This window comes from Fundulus heteroclitus, chromosome 22 (assembly GCF_011125445.2).
Source record: "Fundulus heteroclitus isolate FHET01 chromosome 22, MU-UCD_Fhet_4.1, whole genome shotgun sequence".
NCBI classification, from domain to species: domain Eukaryota; kingdom Metazoa; phylum Chordata; class Actinopteri; order Cyprinodontiformes; family Fundulidae; genus Fundulus; species Fundulus heteroclitus.
This window is the reverse complement of record NC_046382.1, coordinates 23,387,770-23,407,428: the sequence shown is the minus strand read 5'-3', so window position 1 is coordinate 23,407,428 and position 19,659 is coordinate 23,387,770. Positions and strand designations below refer to the sequence as shown.

The following is a 19,659-nucleotide window of genomic DNA, read 5'->3' as shown; positions in this document are numbered from 1 at the left end:
TTTATCACACAGGAGGGTCAAGAGGCTCGGATGCAAAGAGGAATGGAGTGAGGGCCCCCCCAGAAAGAAGGATGGAGAATGGGGTACGTTCTTTCCTGTCTTTGGGCAACTCTTTGCAGCCTTCTGTCTAAGACTATTTAGGATAGAAAACATGTTAACCAGGCAACAAAGAGTTAATCAACAGTTTAATATGAAACAAACACGTTTTATTTTAGGAAGCTAAAAGTCTGTCAGTGGCTCAGTTTAGCTGTTGATTTTAATATCACTACCAAGATATGACTTTTTTATTATTTTTTATTTATTATTATTTTTTATTTATTGTTAAATGTGAATGATGTATTTTTACCGTAATAAGAGGTTGGTGATTCAGTTCAGATCTCACAGAATGGAGATCTGCACCAAATGAGAGCAGGGTGCTCCATTTTCCTCCATGTCTATTGCGACTCAAATTCTTCTGTTTTTTCCCTCTCCAGGTGGCGACTCCTCGGATGGACATGACGTTGGGCGAGCTGCAGGAGATGGCCGCCAGGCAGCAGCAGCAGATCGAAGCTCAACAGCAACTGCTGGCTTCCAAGGTGCTTACAGATGTGCAGGGAAGAGGAGGAGAGAAGGTTCAGTAGATGAGGGGGGGGTTAAGTGGCCGAGATGAAAGTAAAAGGCACAAATGGTGGGAGGTGTTGTTTTGAAATGGGGCGTGGGCGCCCCAAAAAGCTGGGGTTAAAAGGTCAGATGCAGTAAGAACGTACGCTGCGGTCTCAGAGTCAGCTGAATTGTTAATAGCTGCGGGATTAGTTTCTAGTATCTTAAGAAATCTAGCTGACTTCCTGCTGGTAACTGAATACATCTCCCTTCTGTTCTTAAGGAGCCGATTCACACTCTGGTTTGGATTTACCTGTGGGGCACGTTTGACAGAGCCGTAATGTAACATTTTTTTTTTAAAGTGTAAAACGCTCTCTGACTGTCTGGAAGTATGTGACCTCTGTCCGTACGCGCGTGCCTGAGGACAATATAGGAAGCCCAGGAATGTGGCTGCCGAGCAGGCAGCAAACGGGTTAGTTTCAGCACACATGGCCTGAAGATTTCCAGAACAGCTCAGTGACACGCTTGCCTTGTAGTGCTGTCATTAGAATTGGCTCTTTTTTTTAAAAGGTTAAACACTTTTCATCTTGGTAATTTAATAACGTCAAATCAGATCAAGCCATGATTTAACTCTAAAGCACGCGGCGAGATTCTGTTTTTCTTGGATGACTGAAACAAACGGTGTAAAAAGATTCTCAAATAGATTAAACCGAAGCAGTCCAAATCCAGCACAGATGAAACGTATAAGAAGTTTTATGAAGTCCTACTAACTTCAGCGCGTTGTGCTGCAGGATGTCGGCGCTCTTTACCACAGAGCTGTGGAATTGAGGGGGGGGTTGGGGAAACATGTTGACTTATCCCGCTGCCGTCCAACAGAAAATGCGTGTGACGTTAACCAGGAGTACACGGCGCGCCGTTGGTCCCGTACCGCTTCAAAACGCAGACATGCCGATTTCTCACAAAGATCTAACTCTTAGCTTCCACTGTCTGCCCTCTGCAGGAGCAGCGGCTGCGCTACCTGAAGCAGCAGGAGCAGCGTCAGCAGCAGCAGGCATCCGAGCAGGAGAAGCTCCAGCGCCTGCGGGAGAACATAGAGAACCAGGAGGTGCGGCTGAAGAAGGTCCGGGCTCTCAAGGGCCAGGTGGAGCAGAAACGCGTCAGCAACGGCAAATTAGGTGAGCCTCGGTGACTTCTCGCTTCGGAAGGGCAGCTCAGACTAGAACCTCCCGTCCTGATGTTTCTGTTTGCATCTCTTTTTTTTTTTTTTTTTTTCTCACTCCATTTCTGCAGTGGAAGAAATCGAGCAGATGAATAACCTTTTCCAGCAGAAGCAGAGAGAACTTGTGATGGCCGCGTCCAAGGTGGAGGAGCTCAGCCGGCAGCTAGAGACGCTTAAAAACGGCAAGAAGGAGAACATGCACGACAATCAGAGCTCGGTGGCAGAACTGGACCGCCTCTACAAAGAGCTGCAGGTGAGCGAAATAACGCAAACCGCCGACCAGGGCGGTCAGACTCGCCTATGTGGATGCGTTGACTCTCATTTTGGTTCCCGTCTGTCTCTCTCTGTGGTCAGCTGAGGAACAAACTCAATCAAGATCAAAACTCGAAGCTGCAGCAACAGCGGGAGAACCTGAACAAGCGCAACCTGGAGGTGGCTGCCATGGACAAGCGCATCAGCGAGCTCAGAGACAGGCTGTGGAAGAAGAAGGCGGCGCTTCAGCAGAAGGAGAACCTGCCGGTAAGTTTGCTGTCTCTGCTCGTCATGTTTACCAGAACTCCTCCTGGCTTCCTGCTGGAGCCGCTGCTGCTGCTGCTGCTGATGACGCGCCCCCTAGCGGCCGTAAAGTGAATCTGTTTCTGTCTCTGTTCAGCTCGGGCCTCAGATGCCACAGTATTCAGGGATCAGCCGCGCTGATGTAAGGCCACTCGACCTTATTGTCCTGTTTGGGGGGGGGGAGAGAATTTAACTCCCTCAGTCTTTTGATTTGTCTCTCTGATTTGTCTACACGTGGGACTAAAACCCTCCCTATGATCATATGACGGTGTTGCGTTTTGCATTCTTACTCCCTCGCCCCTCCCGCTCTACATTCCCGTTTTGGCAGAAACAAGTCCTGACGGCAGGGGAGCTGAAATGAGTGCCGTCTGTCATCAAGGCAGGCCGGCAGGAATGTCTCTGTAGATGCTATCTTTTTTGGCTTCACTCTCCAAAAAAAAAGAAAAAGAAAAAGGAAGGGACGACCGGTTCTCTTAAAGCAACATGACCATTTTTTTTTTTTTTTTTTTTTTTTTACAAATATTTTAGGTTTTTAAGCTTTATTTAGTGAAGTAAAAGCTAAAGCGTGTAGCGGGCGTTAAAATGTGGCCGGCTGCCTGTGGCATTGTTTGGCGACGCCTCGTTGGTAGATAAACGTTCACGTACGGAGTGTTCTGTCTAGTCTCCCCTGCTCCTCCACTCTTCCCTGTTCCAGGAGTTGTTTTGTACACACGTTGCCATGGGACTGTAAACGGGAGTCAACAGACTCGTTTATAAAACAGAATATGGAGGGGGGGGGGGGGGGGGGTTGTCTCTTCTTCTGAGTTTTCTTATGTTCCTATAATTGGATCTAAACCCCCTTTGAGCATATGTTCTTTTATCGGCTCTCACGCTCACTTTTTCTGCCAATCAAATAAAGATTCAATCAATAACTTAATGAATGCACACAAATCTACTTAATCGTGCTGATGTGTAACTTTGTGTTGTAGAAATAAAACCCCTGGCTAGGCTCCGCCTGAAGTGTATGTGAAGTAAACGCAGTAGGACGTGTAGAGTGGCCTATAAGTTAGAGTATGAATAATAAATAACATGGCGGGTATGTCCCAGCTCCTTCTGAGCTTTGGCTGGAAGCTTTTAATCAGCAGCATAGAGCCTGCATTAAAGCGTCCCGGCTAGTTTTTTTTTAACTGCCCTGACAAACCTGATGAAGCAGGGTCAGTGTACAGAAGCGTCCGCACGTGCGTTTTTTAGAGATGAAAACCAGAATAGGCCAGAGGGAGAAGGTGATTTACCCACACCCTGCCTTGAATCACAATGAGCGATCCCTTTTCATACCAGCACAAAAACACAAGCCACCCAAAGCCACGCTTTCCTCCAACCGACCAGCAGACGTCACCAATCCTCAAAAGCACATTGACCCGAGGAGGGATACTCTGGGCTGCCAGCCGGGGGGTCGTCCCTGGTCACGCCTGCTATTATTTATTTGTCTATGTCTAACACAGGGAGGCTAATGTTACGCTGACTAGAGGAAGGATTGTTTGGTGTTTTGAACTGCTTTTGCATGTCTGTGCTTTTTGTTTTCTCAAGAATGGCTATCCTGCTAAAGAGAGGGCTTCAAAAGACGCTCACCGTCAGGTAACTGAATTAGTATTGCAGCTGTACATTATGCATCTATCTGCTATCCAATCACAACGAAGCAGCATGACTTTGCACCGGAGGTTTCAATCATCTCCTTATTACAGTTTACTTAATAGCATGACCTTTTGGAGCATGTTCACTTTCATTAATGGGGTCACTTTTGGCTAACGCTGCATAAAAATCATTTATTTATGACCGTATTGAAGTTTCAGGTAGTCTACTGGGTCAGAAAACTGTAAAAGCATCAGAATTTTATTTCTTTATTGCATTACTGAGCAGTAGCCATGAGCCAGCAGGAGAGTCTCTCATTATAAACATAAGTAAAAATACTGTGGTCTTATTATATATAGCATCTACTTAAACACTTTTAAACAAAAAAGTCAACATGATCCAACTACTTCTATTTAAACAGAAACCTATGGTGTGACTTCTGCTAAAATAATAGAACACTGAGTATTACAGGTATTTATGTTCACTTTTCTTTTGCTGCATAGACTAAAGTAAAAACATAGATTTCAATCTGCACAGAATATTATATAGTAGCCTTTGCTGTATAATAAATTTATGTTAGCTGGTTAATTAGTTTGGCTTATCTGCTCATATAGGCAGCATGAAGTCACTTGGTTCTCTGACGTGACTCTCGTAGCAAGCTGGAGTTTTAAGACGTTAATATAAGAAGGTGGGGGGGCGCGTGCTGCTGTAGTTTCCATACGATTGTTTCGTGTTTTTTGTGATTGGAAATACTTGCAAACAGCCAAATACGTTCCACTTGTAAAGGAGGGAACAGTGTAGGAGCCTCCTTTAAGGCAGCTGAGCAGCAGTTGGCAGCAACTGGTGAGGGAGTGGTGCTGCTGCATTGTTTGCTGCAAGCAGAAAACTCTAGTCCCTCTGAGACGTGAGGGATTGTAACTATTTAAAGCTTGTATTAGGCGGGCTACCAGTAACCAGCTCAGAAAATGAAACGTTTGTATCCGGGGACGGGCGATGGGGTTGGTTTCTGTTTCAGCAAGGATAGAATTTCAAAAATGTATCAATCTTTTTGGCCGTAAGTCTGTCACTGCTTGTGGTAAAAGGCTCACAAAAAAATCAAGCGTGGCCATTATGGGACGGCCTGCTGCCCTGCAAAAGTTACAATGAGCGGTTCTGCGTTGCCAAACTGCACGTGGTTAAATAGTTTCAATCCCAACTTTTACAGCTTTCAGGGTTTGATGTTCTCACAGGATGAACAGTTCTTTTCACAAATATTTTCACAACTTAATGAGAAACAATAGATCAAGTGGCCGTCTGCCACTTTCTATTCTTAAGTTTTATGTTTTTTTACGCAACTTTCTACAACTTTCTACAGTACTTTACCACTGTAGGTGGGAACGTCGCCAAATGACCACCATGAATTCATAAATGGCTATAATTATTATCATTATTAGAGGTACTATTAAATGAGACACTCGTTGTCAATGTAGGATAATGAAAAACTGTTTTTTGAGGCTGTTCTTGTTTAACCAGATTATTAGCAGCATCAACATACTTTAGCCAGAAAACGGTCAGGGTCCCTAGTTTGTTTCAGTTGGATGTCTCAACACTGTCCTGTATAAAAGCTAAAGCACTGCCTTGCCTTTTGTTGTTGCTTAAACACAGTAATGCAGGCATGCCGTCTTATACTCATTTCTATCACTAGTTTCTCTTCAGACACCATTTTTTTTTATTTCAAGTTTTCATGTATAATTGTCTAATCTGTTGATCTGTGATCACCGTACTTGGCTGCACTGCTTGGACCAAACGCCATCTCGCTCTGTTTTCCCCCCTCCCCTGCTCTCCCCCCACAGCTGCCCTCCGACGGCCAAGCCGGGCCCCAGTCGGGACCGTCTCGTGTGGCGGCGGTGGGCCCTTACATCCAGTCGTCCACCATGCCCCGGGGTCAAGCGAGGCACGATCTGCTCGTGAAACCGGCGTACCCAGACGGCACCGCCACTCTACCGGGCGGCGACTCTCAGAGCAAGGCCGGCACAGGTGAGAAGCTGTAGATTGGATCTCTACGGGGGCCGACTTGGCAGCAGTGTTAGCTGGGTATTTCCCATTAGAATAATGGAGTCCTTAACTACTAAGATGTTAAAACCTATTTTGCCTTTTCTTTTGTGTCTGGGGCGCATGTCCGGCATCCTGCAGGAGCAAAGCGGGCTGCTGCTCCTGCTGATTGGGACGTCGGTTTGAGCTCAGAAGGTAGCTCGTTTCAGCGGTCGTCCGCTGTCTGTTGTGACCTGTCCCTTGTTTCTCCTCACTGAAAATTTCTAAAGGCAGATAAGATTTGCAGTGACTTAGAGTCCTTTATGTTCTGAGTTGAGACGCAGCGGCTCTTTTAGCACCTAATCTGCACAGCGATGAAACAGATTGATTTGTTGTTTGTATATGTTTAAAAAGACATGATAAATTAAAATGAAAAAATAATCGCAATATTAAGATAAAGAAATTGCAATTAGATTATTTTCCAAAATCGTTCAGCCCTACTGCATATAAACATTGGTTGTGGGACCGATGCCTATGGCCCTGTCCACACAAAGGCAGGTTTGGCTGTATCTGGCAAACTTGTTGGTCGGATAGGAGATCCCGTCCAGGCGAAGCGACCGCGAAACCAACAACATGTGAAACTCTCTCTCGAGGTGTGAAAGTTTGACTCCGCTCCCCGTGGTGCTGCATATACGGCTACTAAACGATGTGTTTAGTAGCCGTAGGCCAACGAAGACCTCGCCTTTCCCTTAACACACATGCACTAACACAACAACAGCGGTCTTCAGAGCTGCGGTTGTTTTAGACATTATTCAATTTATTGTGGATTTTAAACTAAAACATTTGGCTCCTCTACTGCGTTTGTGTGGACCACCTTACTGTCGGTCCTCACAAAGTCCTCTTGTCTCTCTCCTGTTGTCGTTTTGGCCCCGCTCTTCCTTCTTCTCCTGTACCTCCTCTTTACTGGCGTGGCGTGGTCGACGGCCATTAAAGCTTGTAGCGATTCCATCTCTATGCTCAGTGTTTGGTTATGGAATAAGGAATACCAACTCCATCGGGCAAATCTAAAAACGATTTTCAACCTATAAATGACCTGGTGTTTGCTCAAATTAGTATCTTCCTTTTTTGTTTTTTTTTGTTTTACATTGATCCCACAGTGTGTTACTGCTTCTGTCTGTAGATTGCTGTGTCATGCATCCGGTTCCAGCGAGGTTTCACAGCCGGGGGGAAATCCATTGGACCAGTGCAACATCAAACATTTCTATTGCACTATCTAATGAGATTCACTTGAGTCACTCTCTTATCCATCGGTCTGTGGATAATGGACCATCTGTGGGCATCACAGTGTTAGAAACAGTTCTCATCAGACACCAAAGATTCTCGCTACAGAACGTCATCACGCTCTCACGTTCCCCGTCGTCCTCATCAACCTACTTTTGTCCATTTAAAGCAGAACAGCATGGAGGCAGTGAAAACTACCGTGTTTTTGTTTTTTTTTTTTCTTTTTTTCTCCAGCCTGTCCTGTTGCATGCGATTACTTCTGCATGGTGGGTTGATGTGCAGCATGGAAAGAAGAGAGAGAGAGAGAGAGAAAGCGGGTTGGGGCGGAGACGCAGAAGATGCTGCTCTTGATAAACATTCCCAGTTCCTCTCTAGCGTCCGAAGTGTAGAGCAAAGTACAATGCTGAGTCCGGGATGCTGTGCCGATGACTGCGTGGCCCCTGTGGGGGTGGGGGGGCACGGTGCCTGGGCTCAGACATCATGTCTAGAGCAAAGGAAACCTGAAGGTTTAAGACTGCTTTCCTCTTTTTTTGTCTTTTGAATGCATCTCCCTCAGAAGCCATGTTCTTGCTTAAGCCTCTGAAAGAGCTGCGGGCTAAAAGAAAAGGTACACACTCATGTGTTTGTGTGTGTGTGTGTGTGTGTGTTCTTTTCAGGAGTTTTTTACTGCACCTGCAGATTTTGGATCCCTTCTGACTAGATGGTATTCATCGTTTCGTTAGCTCTGTATTTGTTTGCTCCCTTTTACTCGTATTCCGCTGTTTGAATCCAGCTTGTTGAGTTTGGGGTGCGTTCTTTCCCTCCGCATCTCTAAATGGGTCAGAAATGCACAACAGCAAATGCATAACCTTCACTTGAGCTGACAGTCAGTCCGGACTCAGCCCGATCACGCCTGCACAATGTGCATTGACGTACGACTCTTCTGCGTCTGGTTTTCTGCGAGTCTTATGGAAATATGTTCATTTTGTCGTCGCTGAGATGCTAATCTTGCTAGAAGCGAGCGCTCTGCGCTACACGGCTCATCTGGCTGCAGACATCCTTGGCCACTGGCTCCGTCTTAGCCAGTCATCCGAAAGCGAGCCATGAGCAGAGCGACGTTCTCTCAACTTAGTGTTTTTGTCATACGAGTGATCCTCATTTCTTCTTTGCGTGTTGACGGTTTGGTTTTCTGTTTGCACAACCGCTCACCTCCTTGCCCTCCTCTGCCGGTCCCTCAGGTCCTCAGCCTGGAAAAGTGGCCGACTGGAACTCTTCAGGTCAAGATTCAAAGGCCAACGGGCTCGGCCCAGCTTCAACGCTGCCACGGATGAGCTCCCACTCCAGCATAGATCAAGGTAAAATGAAGGCACACAGCATCTCAACTACTCTAATACTTTGGTTTCCAGAAGGATCTTTAAACAAAGAGCTCCTTTTGATTATAAACTTCTACATTCACTCTCCAACCAGATGAATCTGAGCTGAAGAGAGACAGGAAGGCGCGGCCCTTGTCCATGTTTGAGCCGACGGAAGCTCCCGCCGGCTCCCTTCGCAAAAACCAGAGCAGCGAGGACCTGGTCAGGGATGCACAGGTGAGAGAAAGAAAACATGCTGACAGGGGAAGAAAAGAAACGCTCCCTCACGTCTAAAAAGTAATCCCTCTCTTCTGCTACTCTCTAGTCTGCCCCGAAGGCTGCCGCCAAGGTGCCCCCTCCCGTTCCCAGCAAACCAAAAGGTCCCAGCGTCGTCCCTTACATCAAACCAGGCCTGAACACGGGCACCTTCCCCAAGACCAAGCCCTACAGCCAGCAGCCCCCGCCCGCCCCGGGCCGCGGCCCCCTTCAGCCCTCCCAAAGCCAGACGCTCCCGCTGCCTTCCAAGCAGGACGCGCCGCCCGCGGCCACCGTCCGGCCGTTCACTCCAGAGCTTCCGTCCTCCAAAGAGGCCAGCCTGACGAAGCCCTCCACCGCAGCAGCCAGCTCCATTTATTCTATGTACACCCAGCAGCCCAGCATCCAGGGAGTCCTCAACAGGGCTCAACCCCGCAACAACGCCTTTTTCAGCGGTAAGTTATTTAATCACAGGTACATGAAAGACGAGAATGTAATAAAACATGTTGTGTATTTCAGTGATTCAATTCAAAAAGGAAGAATATTAGATTTATGACATAATGAAGGATGTTGCAAATGTTAATTTAGATAATAAATCGGAAACGTACAATTCCCCTTCTCTGAAAATCGCATAAAAATACATTTTTCGGATGCGATTCTTAAAGCAGAAATCTTATGGTATGCCTTCCAAAATCGTGTGGAAGAGTTGAAGGCTGTCCAGCAGGCAGTCATCTCCATGAAGGAGGGTAAACCACAAAGCTTTCTGTCCACAGGGGGCTATTTTTAAGCCTGTTAATGGAAAGTTTGGTGGAGGAAAAAAGTGTCTCAGAATAAAGTGACCAAGCAACAGGGATAACCGTAGACTCGAGAGAACTATGACCCAATGCTGTTCAGGGAGCCGTATCCTTAATGTAAACTGATGATGTTCTAATTTGAGATTCCCTGTGTAGCATCCAACTTGTTGTTGAAGGCGCCCGTTCATTTGTGTGGTAGATACTATAGCAGTCGTCTTTTAAACCCTTTTTTCTTCAATTCATTTTGAAGTGAAACGCATGATCTTATGTAATAATGATGTGTTGTCTTTGGAAGGCTCGTGTGTTCACAGCTCAGCTGCATAGTGAAAGGATGACATGCTGTCATTAAAACCGCTTCAGGAAAAGATCTGAACTCAGGAGTGTCTGAGTGTCCTGATCATGAAATCCACATAGAAATTCTTCTTAGATTGTTACCTAGAATTAACAGGATCTAAAAACTGTGGATTTACAAGTAAATATGAATTATTGTAGGTGTTCCTCAACTCATAACGTTTTAAACATAGGAGTAAAAAATATCACCTTCTGTTAGTTGACCTGTGAATCCTGTAAACAGATTGTTTGCAGTAAATATCTGCTCATCTGGTTAGAGGAGCTTTTTCATCTCCTGTTAGTTTTTTTCCCCCCCAAACGATCAACGGCTTCTCTAGAACCGAGTCTGTAGAGAAAATTATTGTAATAGCTCGGATCCCCTCTCCTTAAAATGGAGCAAGACAAACACTTTATCTGTAATGTATTTTTGGTGAACATAGTTGTTCCTAAGAGTTGTAAGTTATACATAAATATAGTTGTACATAAAATGTTGCAAGTTGGATTCATGTTTTTGTTTTTATAGGCATGTTTGGTGAAGTGGCAGCAGCCAATGCCAAATCCAGGACTTAAGGCTTTAATAATGTGGCTCTACTTTGAATCAGCCACAGCACTGGGGGGGGGGGGGGGGGGGGTTTCTCTTGATGTCCAAACTTACTCTTTGCTTCCTGTGTTTTTTTTTTCTTCTGTAGTTTATGGTAAACCGGTGATTCCAAGTGGAGGCTCCCAACATCTGGAGAATCCGTACCTGGAGCGCCGCTCCCCGGCCCTCGACAATGAGGCCGATAGTACCGGACCCCCCAGCGCCTCCGATGGCCCCCAGCCAGAAACCGAGCGCATCCCCCGTCCCCTCAGCCCCACCAAGCTGCTCCCCTTCATTTCCAACCCCTACAGGCACCAGAGCGACGGGGACCTGGAGGCCCTCAGAAAGAAGCTCTATAACGCCCCGAGGCCCCTAAAGAAACGCAGCTCCATCACGGAGCCCGAGGGTCCGGCAGGGCCCAACATCCAGAAGCTGCTCTATCAGAAGACCCTCTTTAAAGCCATGGACCCCGGCGCTACCGCTCCAGCCGGTCCGGCTTTCACCAGCGAAGCAGAGAAGGCGGGCGACGGGTCTGCGGCGCCGCACGCTCAGAGCTCACAAAGCGGCCCAGAACCCGGCCGATCGGACACGGGTCAGACCGGGGAGAGAGGAGCGCTCCCATCTCACACCGCGGGTGCCGGCGTCCCGCCACCGGCCCCCGCCGAGCAGAACCAACCTCCTTCAGCCTTCCCAGACAGCGAGCTCATCATCCCGCCTCCTCCGCCGTCCCACCCGGCTCCCAGACCCGACGACACGCTCTTCCCTCCTCCGCCCCCCGCCGGCCTGGACGACCCGACGGCCAACCTGCCTCCCCCGCCGCTCGAAAGCTTCGTGGAAGAGTTCCCGCCCTATCCCCCACCCCCCTACCCCAGTGGGGCGGAGCAGGACAGCCTGGGAGAGGACACCTTCAACCTGAAGGCGCCCGAGGTCACCGGACAGGTCACGCTGCCTCCGGTACGAACGCCGATCATCCTCAACGACTGTGTCATGTGTCGTTGTCTGTTTTCTAAACTATTCCTATCAACCCGACGGCTTAGGTCGCTCTATTTAGAAATTCCTCCAAATCTTTCTGCGAGTTCTGCTTTCACGATCCGCTGCTCGGAGATAAACTGATCAGTTGTATAACAAGAACCCCTTATAAAGCGCCGCTATTGTGTTTCAGGAAAAATGGGGCCCGTTCTCACGCTAAGAGGATATATTTAGTTTCACAAATACACACAATTTTTTTTTGTTTTCTTGTTGCTAAGCTCTTACAGAAACCAGTTAAGCGGTTTTGATGGAACGGACCAATAGGGTCCGAGTGTTATGACCCATTTTCCGATCCCCTCCCTCTGGTTCAACTTTTCTCACCTCCCTTTAAAACCTGCATGAAAATTAAAGGACTTTTGTTCTTAGTCGGGTTGCATAACGATGGTTGAGACGGACACACTAGGTTTTTACTGCACCGTCACTTCTAACCTGGATTAACGCAGAGCTGGAATAACGCCTTGCTTCCCTGCTCCACCATCGGACCGGGGCGACTACACGCTCCAGCAGAGCAAGCTGGACTCACGGTCGCTTGTTGAAATTATTCAAAGTGATGAAAATTTCCACCTGCCTTTTTAGGGCAAGAGGACTAATCTGCGTAAACCTGGTTCTGAACGCATCGATCACAGCATGAGGGTGAAGTTCAACCCGCTGGCTCTGCTGCTGGACTCCTCTCTGGAGGGAGAGTACGACCTGGTCCAGAGAATCATCTACGACGTAAGACCCTTTTTTCACCTTGTGAAACGTTTGCTGCAGTTTTTGGTTTTCCCTACTTTTCTTTATTATTATTTTTCCTTATGGTTGTAATCTTTCATGAGCCTGGATTTCTCAAATAAATGTTAATACATTAAAACATCCTTTCGTTGTAAAATAGCGACACATTGATCAGATTTGGTCCTATTTCTGATCACCTGACCTGTTGACCGATTTTAGCTGGTTCTGATTTCTCTTTAAGAACTAGAAATATATATATATATATATATATATTTTTATACTCTCTACATAAATTAAAATTGTAAGGCTCAAGAGAGTTTATTTATTTATACATTAATTTTTGGATTTTAAAAAGCAGCCCAAAGTTACAAATGGTAGAGAATCCTCTCGGTTGTGGGACGTAGGTGTCTACAAATGAGCCTGATTAAAAATAGTTAATGCATGTTAAAGTTACTCTCTTAAGAGGCACATTATAGCTGAGTTATTTTAGTTTTTTTTTTATTATTTGCACATCTGAGAATCTGAAAGTGTGCCATATCATCATAAGATTCTTCATTTTTTTCTGCAACATATATTCAAAATAAATGACTGTCCTACTTGGTATACCAAAGTTACGTGAGATCATTAGACATTCACTAACTCAAACTATAGAGTTGGCTTAATATGCCTTTCTTCTATAAACAGTGACTGATCTTTTAAATATGGAGCAGAGGCTCTGTCACTGCATGTAAACAATCGTCACTATTAATTTAGAGTAAGGAATAAACAGAGTTGACATTTTAGGTGGACTTTAGCAGCATCTTACCTTAGTAATGCTAATATGCTGATTGTGTTAATCCCAACTGTAAACACCAGTCTGTCTTTCCTGTAAAGTTAGTCGAGCCTCAGCTTAACAGAGGGCCAGAAGATTGCCAACATTTCCTAATTCAGAAAGTTCCACGACACAGAATTAGGATCTTCTCAAGGATAAAACGAAAACGAACTTTGCTGCTTATTTTTATCCTCTTTTCGGATTTCTGCAGTGCATCGCTGTTTCAAATGAAACCATTTAATAAGGGATTCTCTTTCATTCGTCCAACTCAGGTGGAGGATCCCAGTCAGGCCAACGACGAAGGCATCACAGCTTTGCACAACGCCGTGTGCGCTGGACACACCGAGATCGTCAAGTTTTTGGTCCAGTTTGGCGTCAACGTTAACGCCGCAGACAGCGACGGCTGGTGGGTTCGCCGACGCTGATGTAGAAACGGCCACGGCTCTTACTGTTGCTCTGCGTACTTGCATAAACCCTTTTTTTTTGTTGTTGTTCAATCATTTTGCCTCTCCCTCCCTGCAGGACACCTCTTCACTGTGCTGCGTCCTGCAACAACGTACAAGTGTGCAAGTTTCTGGTGGAGTCGGGTGCAGCGGTCTTTGCTATGACCTACAGCGACATGCAAACCGCAGCAGATAAATGTGAAGAGATGGAGGAGGGTTATACCCAGTGCTCGCAGTTCCTTTATGGTGGGTTCAAGCCCTTTACCTAATATTGGCTCTTTCTGCTTTTTTACATTATGTTTAAGGTAGTTTTTGCACTTTACACTGCAAAAAGTAAGTACATGTCTTAAAATGAGTGTATTTACGCTTCATCTGAGCTGGTAAATAAGATCGTCTGCCAATGGGATGAGTATTGGTACCCCTAAAATAAAATATATTTCAGATGTGCTGATCTTGAAATAAGATGATGGAGATGAGTTGTTCCTATTTTAAGTGCAAAAATCTTGTTCCATTGGGAGATCATTTAAACTTGCCTGCTCAAATCAAGGACAAATAACACTGTTAGTTAGTTTTACTTCCTTTTTAGTTCCCTTTTTGCAGTGTAGACGAAAAGGGCTGCTCGACGTGATTATTTGATGTCCATCTTTCTTCTCAGGTGTGCAAGAGAAGATGGGAATAATGAACAGGGGCGTGGTCTATGCTTTGTGGGACTACGCGGCCGAAAACCCCGACGAGCTGTCTTTCCGCGAGGGAGACTGCATGACCATCGTGCGCAGAGAAGACGAGGACGAGATCGACTGGTGGTGGGCCCGCCTGGGCGACGACGAGGGTTACATTCCCCGTAACCTGCTGGGGGTGAGTTAGGAGCCGCCGCAGCCCGGCCGCTGCACACGAGGGTCTGTGTGCGCCTCCGCGTTATTGACGTGCCTGTGTGTGTGTTTTTGTCAAACAGCTCTATCCCAGAATCAAACCGAGACAAAGAACCCTGGCCTGAGCCGCGTGCATCGCCGCACATTTCCAGACGGGCGGAAACTGTGGATGAACGTACCGACGCACGCCGAGGCGTTAAGACCGCGGGAGGAGAAAAGGACCCCGCCGTGATGAAGAAACAAGGACGGACCAATTAATATGAAGGATCAACTGTTTCTGGCACTTTGTTTTTTTGCTGAGGGAGAGGAAATCTCCCTCCCTTACTCTCTCTAGGACTTGTCACATACCTAAGACCCTATGTTCCTGCTCCTGTCTTCTCTCTTTGTATTTCTTTTATAATCGTTATCTAAAACTCCATTGACATGAACAGAATCCCAAATATTGAGGGCGTCAGTGCTGTTTTTGTCCTAAAAGGATTCTCTGAAAGTCTTTTTTTAAAATAGTTCCTTGTACGCAGGTTATTTTCTGACACATTTTGGTTTTGACACTGCATGATGTCAAAGAACTGATGATGATGATGGTGGTATTGAAACATTCGGTTAGCAAGATGTTCTTTGGCAGGTTGTTGGCTGACTTTCTATAAAACCTGCCCTGAATATCAGCTGCAGCATCATCGCTCTGGCTGACGTCATGGAAAGTTGGACCAGAGGAGGAAGAAGAGGCGAGCTGTGACTGTCCCCTTGCAGGTTATTCTGTGGTCGATGATGCCTAGAGGTCCAGTCAGCTTATCTGCACTGGCATGTGGTTGAGTAGCCATAGATGTCGTATCTTTGTGTATTTTCATTGCATACAAATCCAGCTGTAGGAAATGGAGTTATTGTGAAAACTGATTTTCAAACTTAACGTTTTTTTTTTGTTGTTTTGTTTTTTTTAAACTAAAAGAAATGTCCTGGAGTAAATGTATATTTTTATTACAGCCATTCCATTATATTATAGTAATGCTGGACAATAAGGATAGAACGTTAAGCCTTAAAACGTCCTGCAATCACTAAGAGGAAACATGTATAAAGTTAGAATGTGAATCAAACAGGCCGTAATTAATTAAATAAAAAAATAAAAAAAAAAACATCTTAAAAATGACAACCTGTAACATCCACAAAGGTAGCTCATCACGTATCTGTCGGAGCAGATGTATTTATTTTTGTTACTATTTTCATTAGCCTTTTCGTCTGAACTATAAACACAACTGTACTGTAGTATTTTAAACATTTACAATAAAATACTTTATACTAAGGTTGTCTAGTGGCATTGTGTTCGTGTCCTCTGCTTTTATGTGGAAGAAAAGATGGTTAGACGTGTTTGGACGTCATGCAGGTTGGAGCCAAGCCATCAGGCTTAGAGGTAAATGCTGCCCTCTGCTGGAAAAGAGGGGGAATTTCTTCCTATATGTGGAAGTCCGGGAATCTGCAAACTTTACAACCCAAGGTGCCAGGCATCTGCCCTTTATCCCCACCCACCCTTTTTCAGCTTCTATGGCTGTTTAATCTGTAATTTACAAGCAGTTATCAGGAGAGAGGTTGCTAATTACATTTCTAAAGAATAACAAAACAATACTGAGACTGGCTGCACATTCTTGTAAATGGATTTTTTTTAGATGACAAACTTTTTTTTGTATATTTACAAAACTTAAAAACCTAAACAAAAATTCTAACTAAACTAATCATGGGAGATGCATTTCATTCAATTAGGAATAAGCCTGTGACTTTTTTCCAAGATGTGGAAAAAGCAAAAAGCTGTGAATGTTATCCGGCTGTGCTACATTTTAAAACCTGCTCTGTTTTATAGTATTGCTGTTTTTGTTGCTGTGGTGAGCCTAAAGAGCCACAGGTAGCAGATCCCTTCTCTGAATGAATAATTTGTGGGAGATTTAACAGGTATCCTTGTTTATAAAGCTGCTACCGGTTTTGCAGTAGGACTCCATCAGCTGTAGGAGTATATGTCATTTGTAATTTAGATGAATAAAAACTATCCATATGAGTTAAAACAATTTCTGTTTAACTGCACAGACTCATTGTGTTGTTGCTGAGCTTGTTCATAAGAAGAAAACAATTTTTGCTCTGATTTATTTTGGCTTTTAATTTCAATTATACCGAGCATTTAATCGAGAGCCTCGTCATACATTACACTCAAACCCACATTATATGGACTTTCTTAACAGTGGAGAAAGCATGACTTTAGGAACTAAATTTGTGGACTCGTCATTAGCGTTGATGTCGATTTTGTTTTAACCATTCATTTTTTCATGTTAAAATGTTAAACAACTTGAATAACTTTTATATTTCATCAAAGGAAATATGTTTGAATCTACTGTGGATTCTTTCTCGTCCTCACAGGGATATGCGGACCTCCACTGATATTTGGTGAAAAGTACCAGGAACTTGTACCTGAGTGACAATGATGCAGTTTTGTGGCCATCAGCAAGCTTTTCTCCTTTTTTTTTCCCGTCACTCTGGCCGAGTATTTGACCATTTCCTCTATCATCAATCATAAACCTTATTCAGCTGCTTCTCTGCCACAAACCCTGCTTTAGCATCGTTCTGTTTATTATTACTTCTAGTAGAGTAGAGGATCATGAAAGCAATTCCAGAAGTCTACTTTTAGCCTGTTTTATGCGTGTGTTGGGGGGATATAGTCCAGTTGTCCAAATGTAAAACCATCTGCCTTTTAATTTGAAGTGAAGTTAAATAATTTGAAGGTAGTCCCACATTATCATTATTCTCTCTCAAAGCATGTAAATAGTCCTTTTAGGGACTGATGGGATTTGTATCCGAGTCTAAAAAGTCTATCAGTCCCTTTGGGAGCGATACAGATAACTGCTATTGCATGAATGAATCACTTGATGATGCACCCATGCCTGCAGTAAATACTGTGCAGTAATTTTAAGCCTCCATTTACAGAACTTTGCAATCAGACATTCCCTGAGAAATTAGAGTGCAAATATGCATTACCAGTAGTGCGACTGTCTAACATCTATCAGACCACAAACCTCTAAGCTTGTACCTGGATGCAATTGTTTGAGCTGGTGATCTTACAATCTGCTTTGTATATAAAAAGGTCCCAAAGGATCCTCAGTTCTGGTGCTTAGATCTTGCCTGAGTTCCTTCGACTTTACCATTGTTAAAAGTATTGGTTTGTCTGAATGTTGCAAAGAAACATATTTTTGTTCAGCCAAAGGGAATAAACATAGAAGACACCAGACTTGCACACTAGAACATGTAAAGCAGAAGAGAAAGAAAGGGATAAAAATTACATTGCAAAAGATAATAAGGCATATTTAAGTATAAACACAATATTCAAGTTAAAATAGAGGAATAACAGCGGCAGATTTACAGAATGACATAAGGAAACTGTGCAATACGCATGATTGTACAAACACTCCCAGAGAAGCTAAAACATGTTAAAATGGGCATCAGCATCCAAGAGACAGTGTAAAGGATTCTTCATCAAAATAAAAGTAATCTCACAAAAAGGATATTTTGGGGCAGAATTAAAAGTCCAGCAATCCACAGAGTTCTTACAAAGTGCATTAGTGTTTATCCAGCTGTACAGAGAATTACCCCCCGGGGTCTTCATCACACCCGTGTTGTGTTTACAGTCTTCTGTAAAACACAGTTTTACAGACTGTTCAGCCGCTCTTGGTGGGCGGCAGCACGGAGCTGCTTCACGGACAACACATTATTACGTTTTCTAAACCAAATTTTCTAAACCCTGCTTCTTAGATCAACTAAATCATTATCTACCTAATATGAGCCACCTTTAAAAGGAGCTCAAACAAAGCCTGTTCAAGAACCTGGCAAACTCTACAGAGAGAGTCATGCACAGCAAGCGCAGAAGCCATTTTGCTGAGGTAACAGTGCTCCGACTGCCAATAACTCAACACATTTCTTTTTCGTGTGTTTGGATCCGAGTTAATAAAAAAACAATACAAAGCAAAAAGCACTGCACCCTGCCTCGCATCCAATACCGTACATCTGTAGCACATAAAGCCGCTCAGCATTACTTCTTTGAGGGCAGCTGTTGCCTTGGCAGCCAGCAACGGCCAGCGATGCTCCTTTCTCCTCTGCGAGCTCAGCGGGGTCCTGTTTGGGTCAGCTCCACTGGGTTAATGGAGCCGAACGCCGCAGACACCATCCCAGAACCTGCACGAATACTTCTCTGAATTGGAATAAGGAGCTGAGATAAAAAAAAAAAAAAAAAACTCACTGCAGGCCGAGGAATGCCACGAGCTCCATTATTAATGTATACATTCATAATGGATGAAAAGTTCTGTATGAGTGAGAGAAGAAGGAACGGGCGCGCTTCAAGACAGCTGCCCTTGTGAGCTCTAATGATCAGAGTCTCTGTCGGCCTCTGAAGCGCAGCAACAGGACCACTTTAGGTTTTCATGAGGGATTTGAGGAGCTGCAGGGTTTGCAAGCTGTGTATGGAATTCTGAACAATAATCACTGAATTCCCATTGTTACTGAATAAGGAGACAATGGTGATGAAGTTCCAGCACTTTTATTGAGAAACAGGGCAGAGATCACAGAGGTGGAAAGTAATCGCACCCCACGGTCCCTCTGCGTCTGTCCTGTCTCGCTTTAGGCTTCCCCTAATACTGCACAGTGGCCTTGGCATGAGACAAAACAAAGACAGTCTATCCTAGACAATCATCATCCTGCACAGCATCTACGCAGCATTTGGCCTTGAACTCAGCAAACAGTGGATTTCATACACAGACATCATGTTTCCTGGCCTCCTATGTCCGAGTGGCGTGAGGCCACAGTGAGTTCAGAATAATATTTTTAGAACACAAGCACACAAGCAAAAGTGGGACTAGTTTTAATACCGGGAGAAATCTTCCTCCCGGCCACATTTATCCAGTTATCTGGTTCAGTCATGCATCTTCAAAGAAACATTGTATATCTAAGGCCCATTTGTTTTTTCTAGCTGTGAGATCCATTACATTAATCTCACTGATTCAGGAGATCAAAAAGATGAGACGATCATGTTTTTACCCCGAGGGATGCAGCAGATGAGGAGCCGCAGGTGGGTTTATTTCATTTTATTTATTTATTTATTTTTTAATCTGCGTGGCTTTAGATGAATGAGTTATACATAGACAACCAAACCCTGGAACGGCAAGAGTGAACTTTGACTAATCTTTTAAGCACTCATTAGTCCCTCAAACCCTGAAAAAGGTGGTTGACCTTT

At 44.7% G+C, this 19,659-nt stretch overlaps 1 protein-coding gene across 5 annotated transcripts in view; it reads left to right on the top strand.

Moving 5' to 3' along the window:
• The window catches only part of tp53bp2a (tumor protein p53 binding protein, 2a), a 28,180-nt gene extending 12,660 nt beyond the window's left edge, over positions 1 to 15,520 (top strand). Inside the window, exons 5-22 of one of the 5 annotated variants that reach the window (XM_036126646.1) lie at positions 13 to 83; positions 474 to 575; positions 1,580 to 1,754; positions 1,870 to 2,051; positions 2,153 to 2,317; positions 2,451 to 2,495; positions 3,920 to 3,967; positions 5,794 to 5,977; positions 7,809 to 7,859; positions 8,470 to 8,586; positions 8,699 to 8,820; positions 8,909 to 9,293; positions 10,652 to 11,496; positions 12,148 to 12,285; positions 13,366 to 13,499; positions 13,616 to 13,782; positions 14,192 to 14,391; positions 14,489 to 15,520. In XM_036126646.1, coding sequence (XP_035982539.1) covers positions 13 to 83; positions 474 to 575; positions 1,580 to 1,754; positions 1,870 to 2,051; positions 2,153 to 2,317; positions 2,451 to 2,495; positions 3,920 to 3,967; positions 5,794 to 5,977; positions 7,809 to 7,859; positions 8,470 to 8,586; positions 8,699 to 8,820; positions 8,909 to 9,293; positions 10,652 to 11,496; positions 12,148 to 12,285; positions 13,366 to 13,499; positions 13,616 to 13,782; positions 14,192 to 14,391; positions 14,489 to 14,530 — 3,173 coding nt within the window. In that variant the 3' untranslated portion in view covers positions 14,531 to 15,520. The remainder of the gene's footprint in view (positions 1 to 12; positions 84 to 473; positions 576 to 1,579; positions 1,755 to 1,869; positions 2,052 to 2,152; positions 2,318 to 2,450; positions 2,496 to 3,919; positions 3,968 to 5,793; positions 5,978 to 7,808; positions 7,860 to 8,469; positions 8,587 to 8,698; positions 8,821 to 8,908; positions 9,294 to 10,651; positions 11,497 to 12,147; positions 12,286 to 13,365; positions 13,500 to 13,615; positions 13,783 to 14,191; positions 14,392 to 14,488) is intronic. The other 4 variants (XM_036126647.1, XM_036126648.1, XM_036126649.1 and 1 more) reach the window with 4 other exon arrangements.
• Positions 15,521 to 19,659: the final 4,139 nt, after the last annotated feature.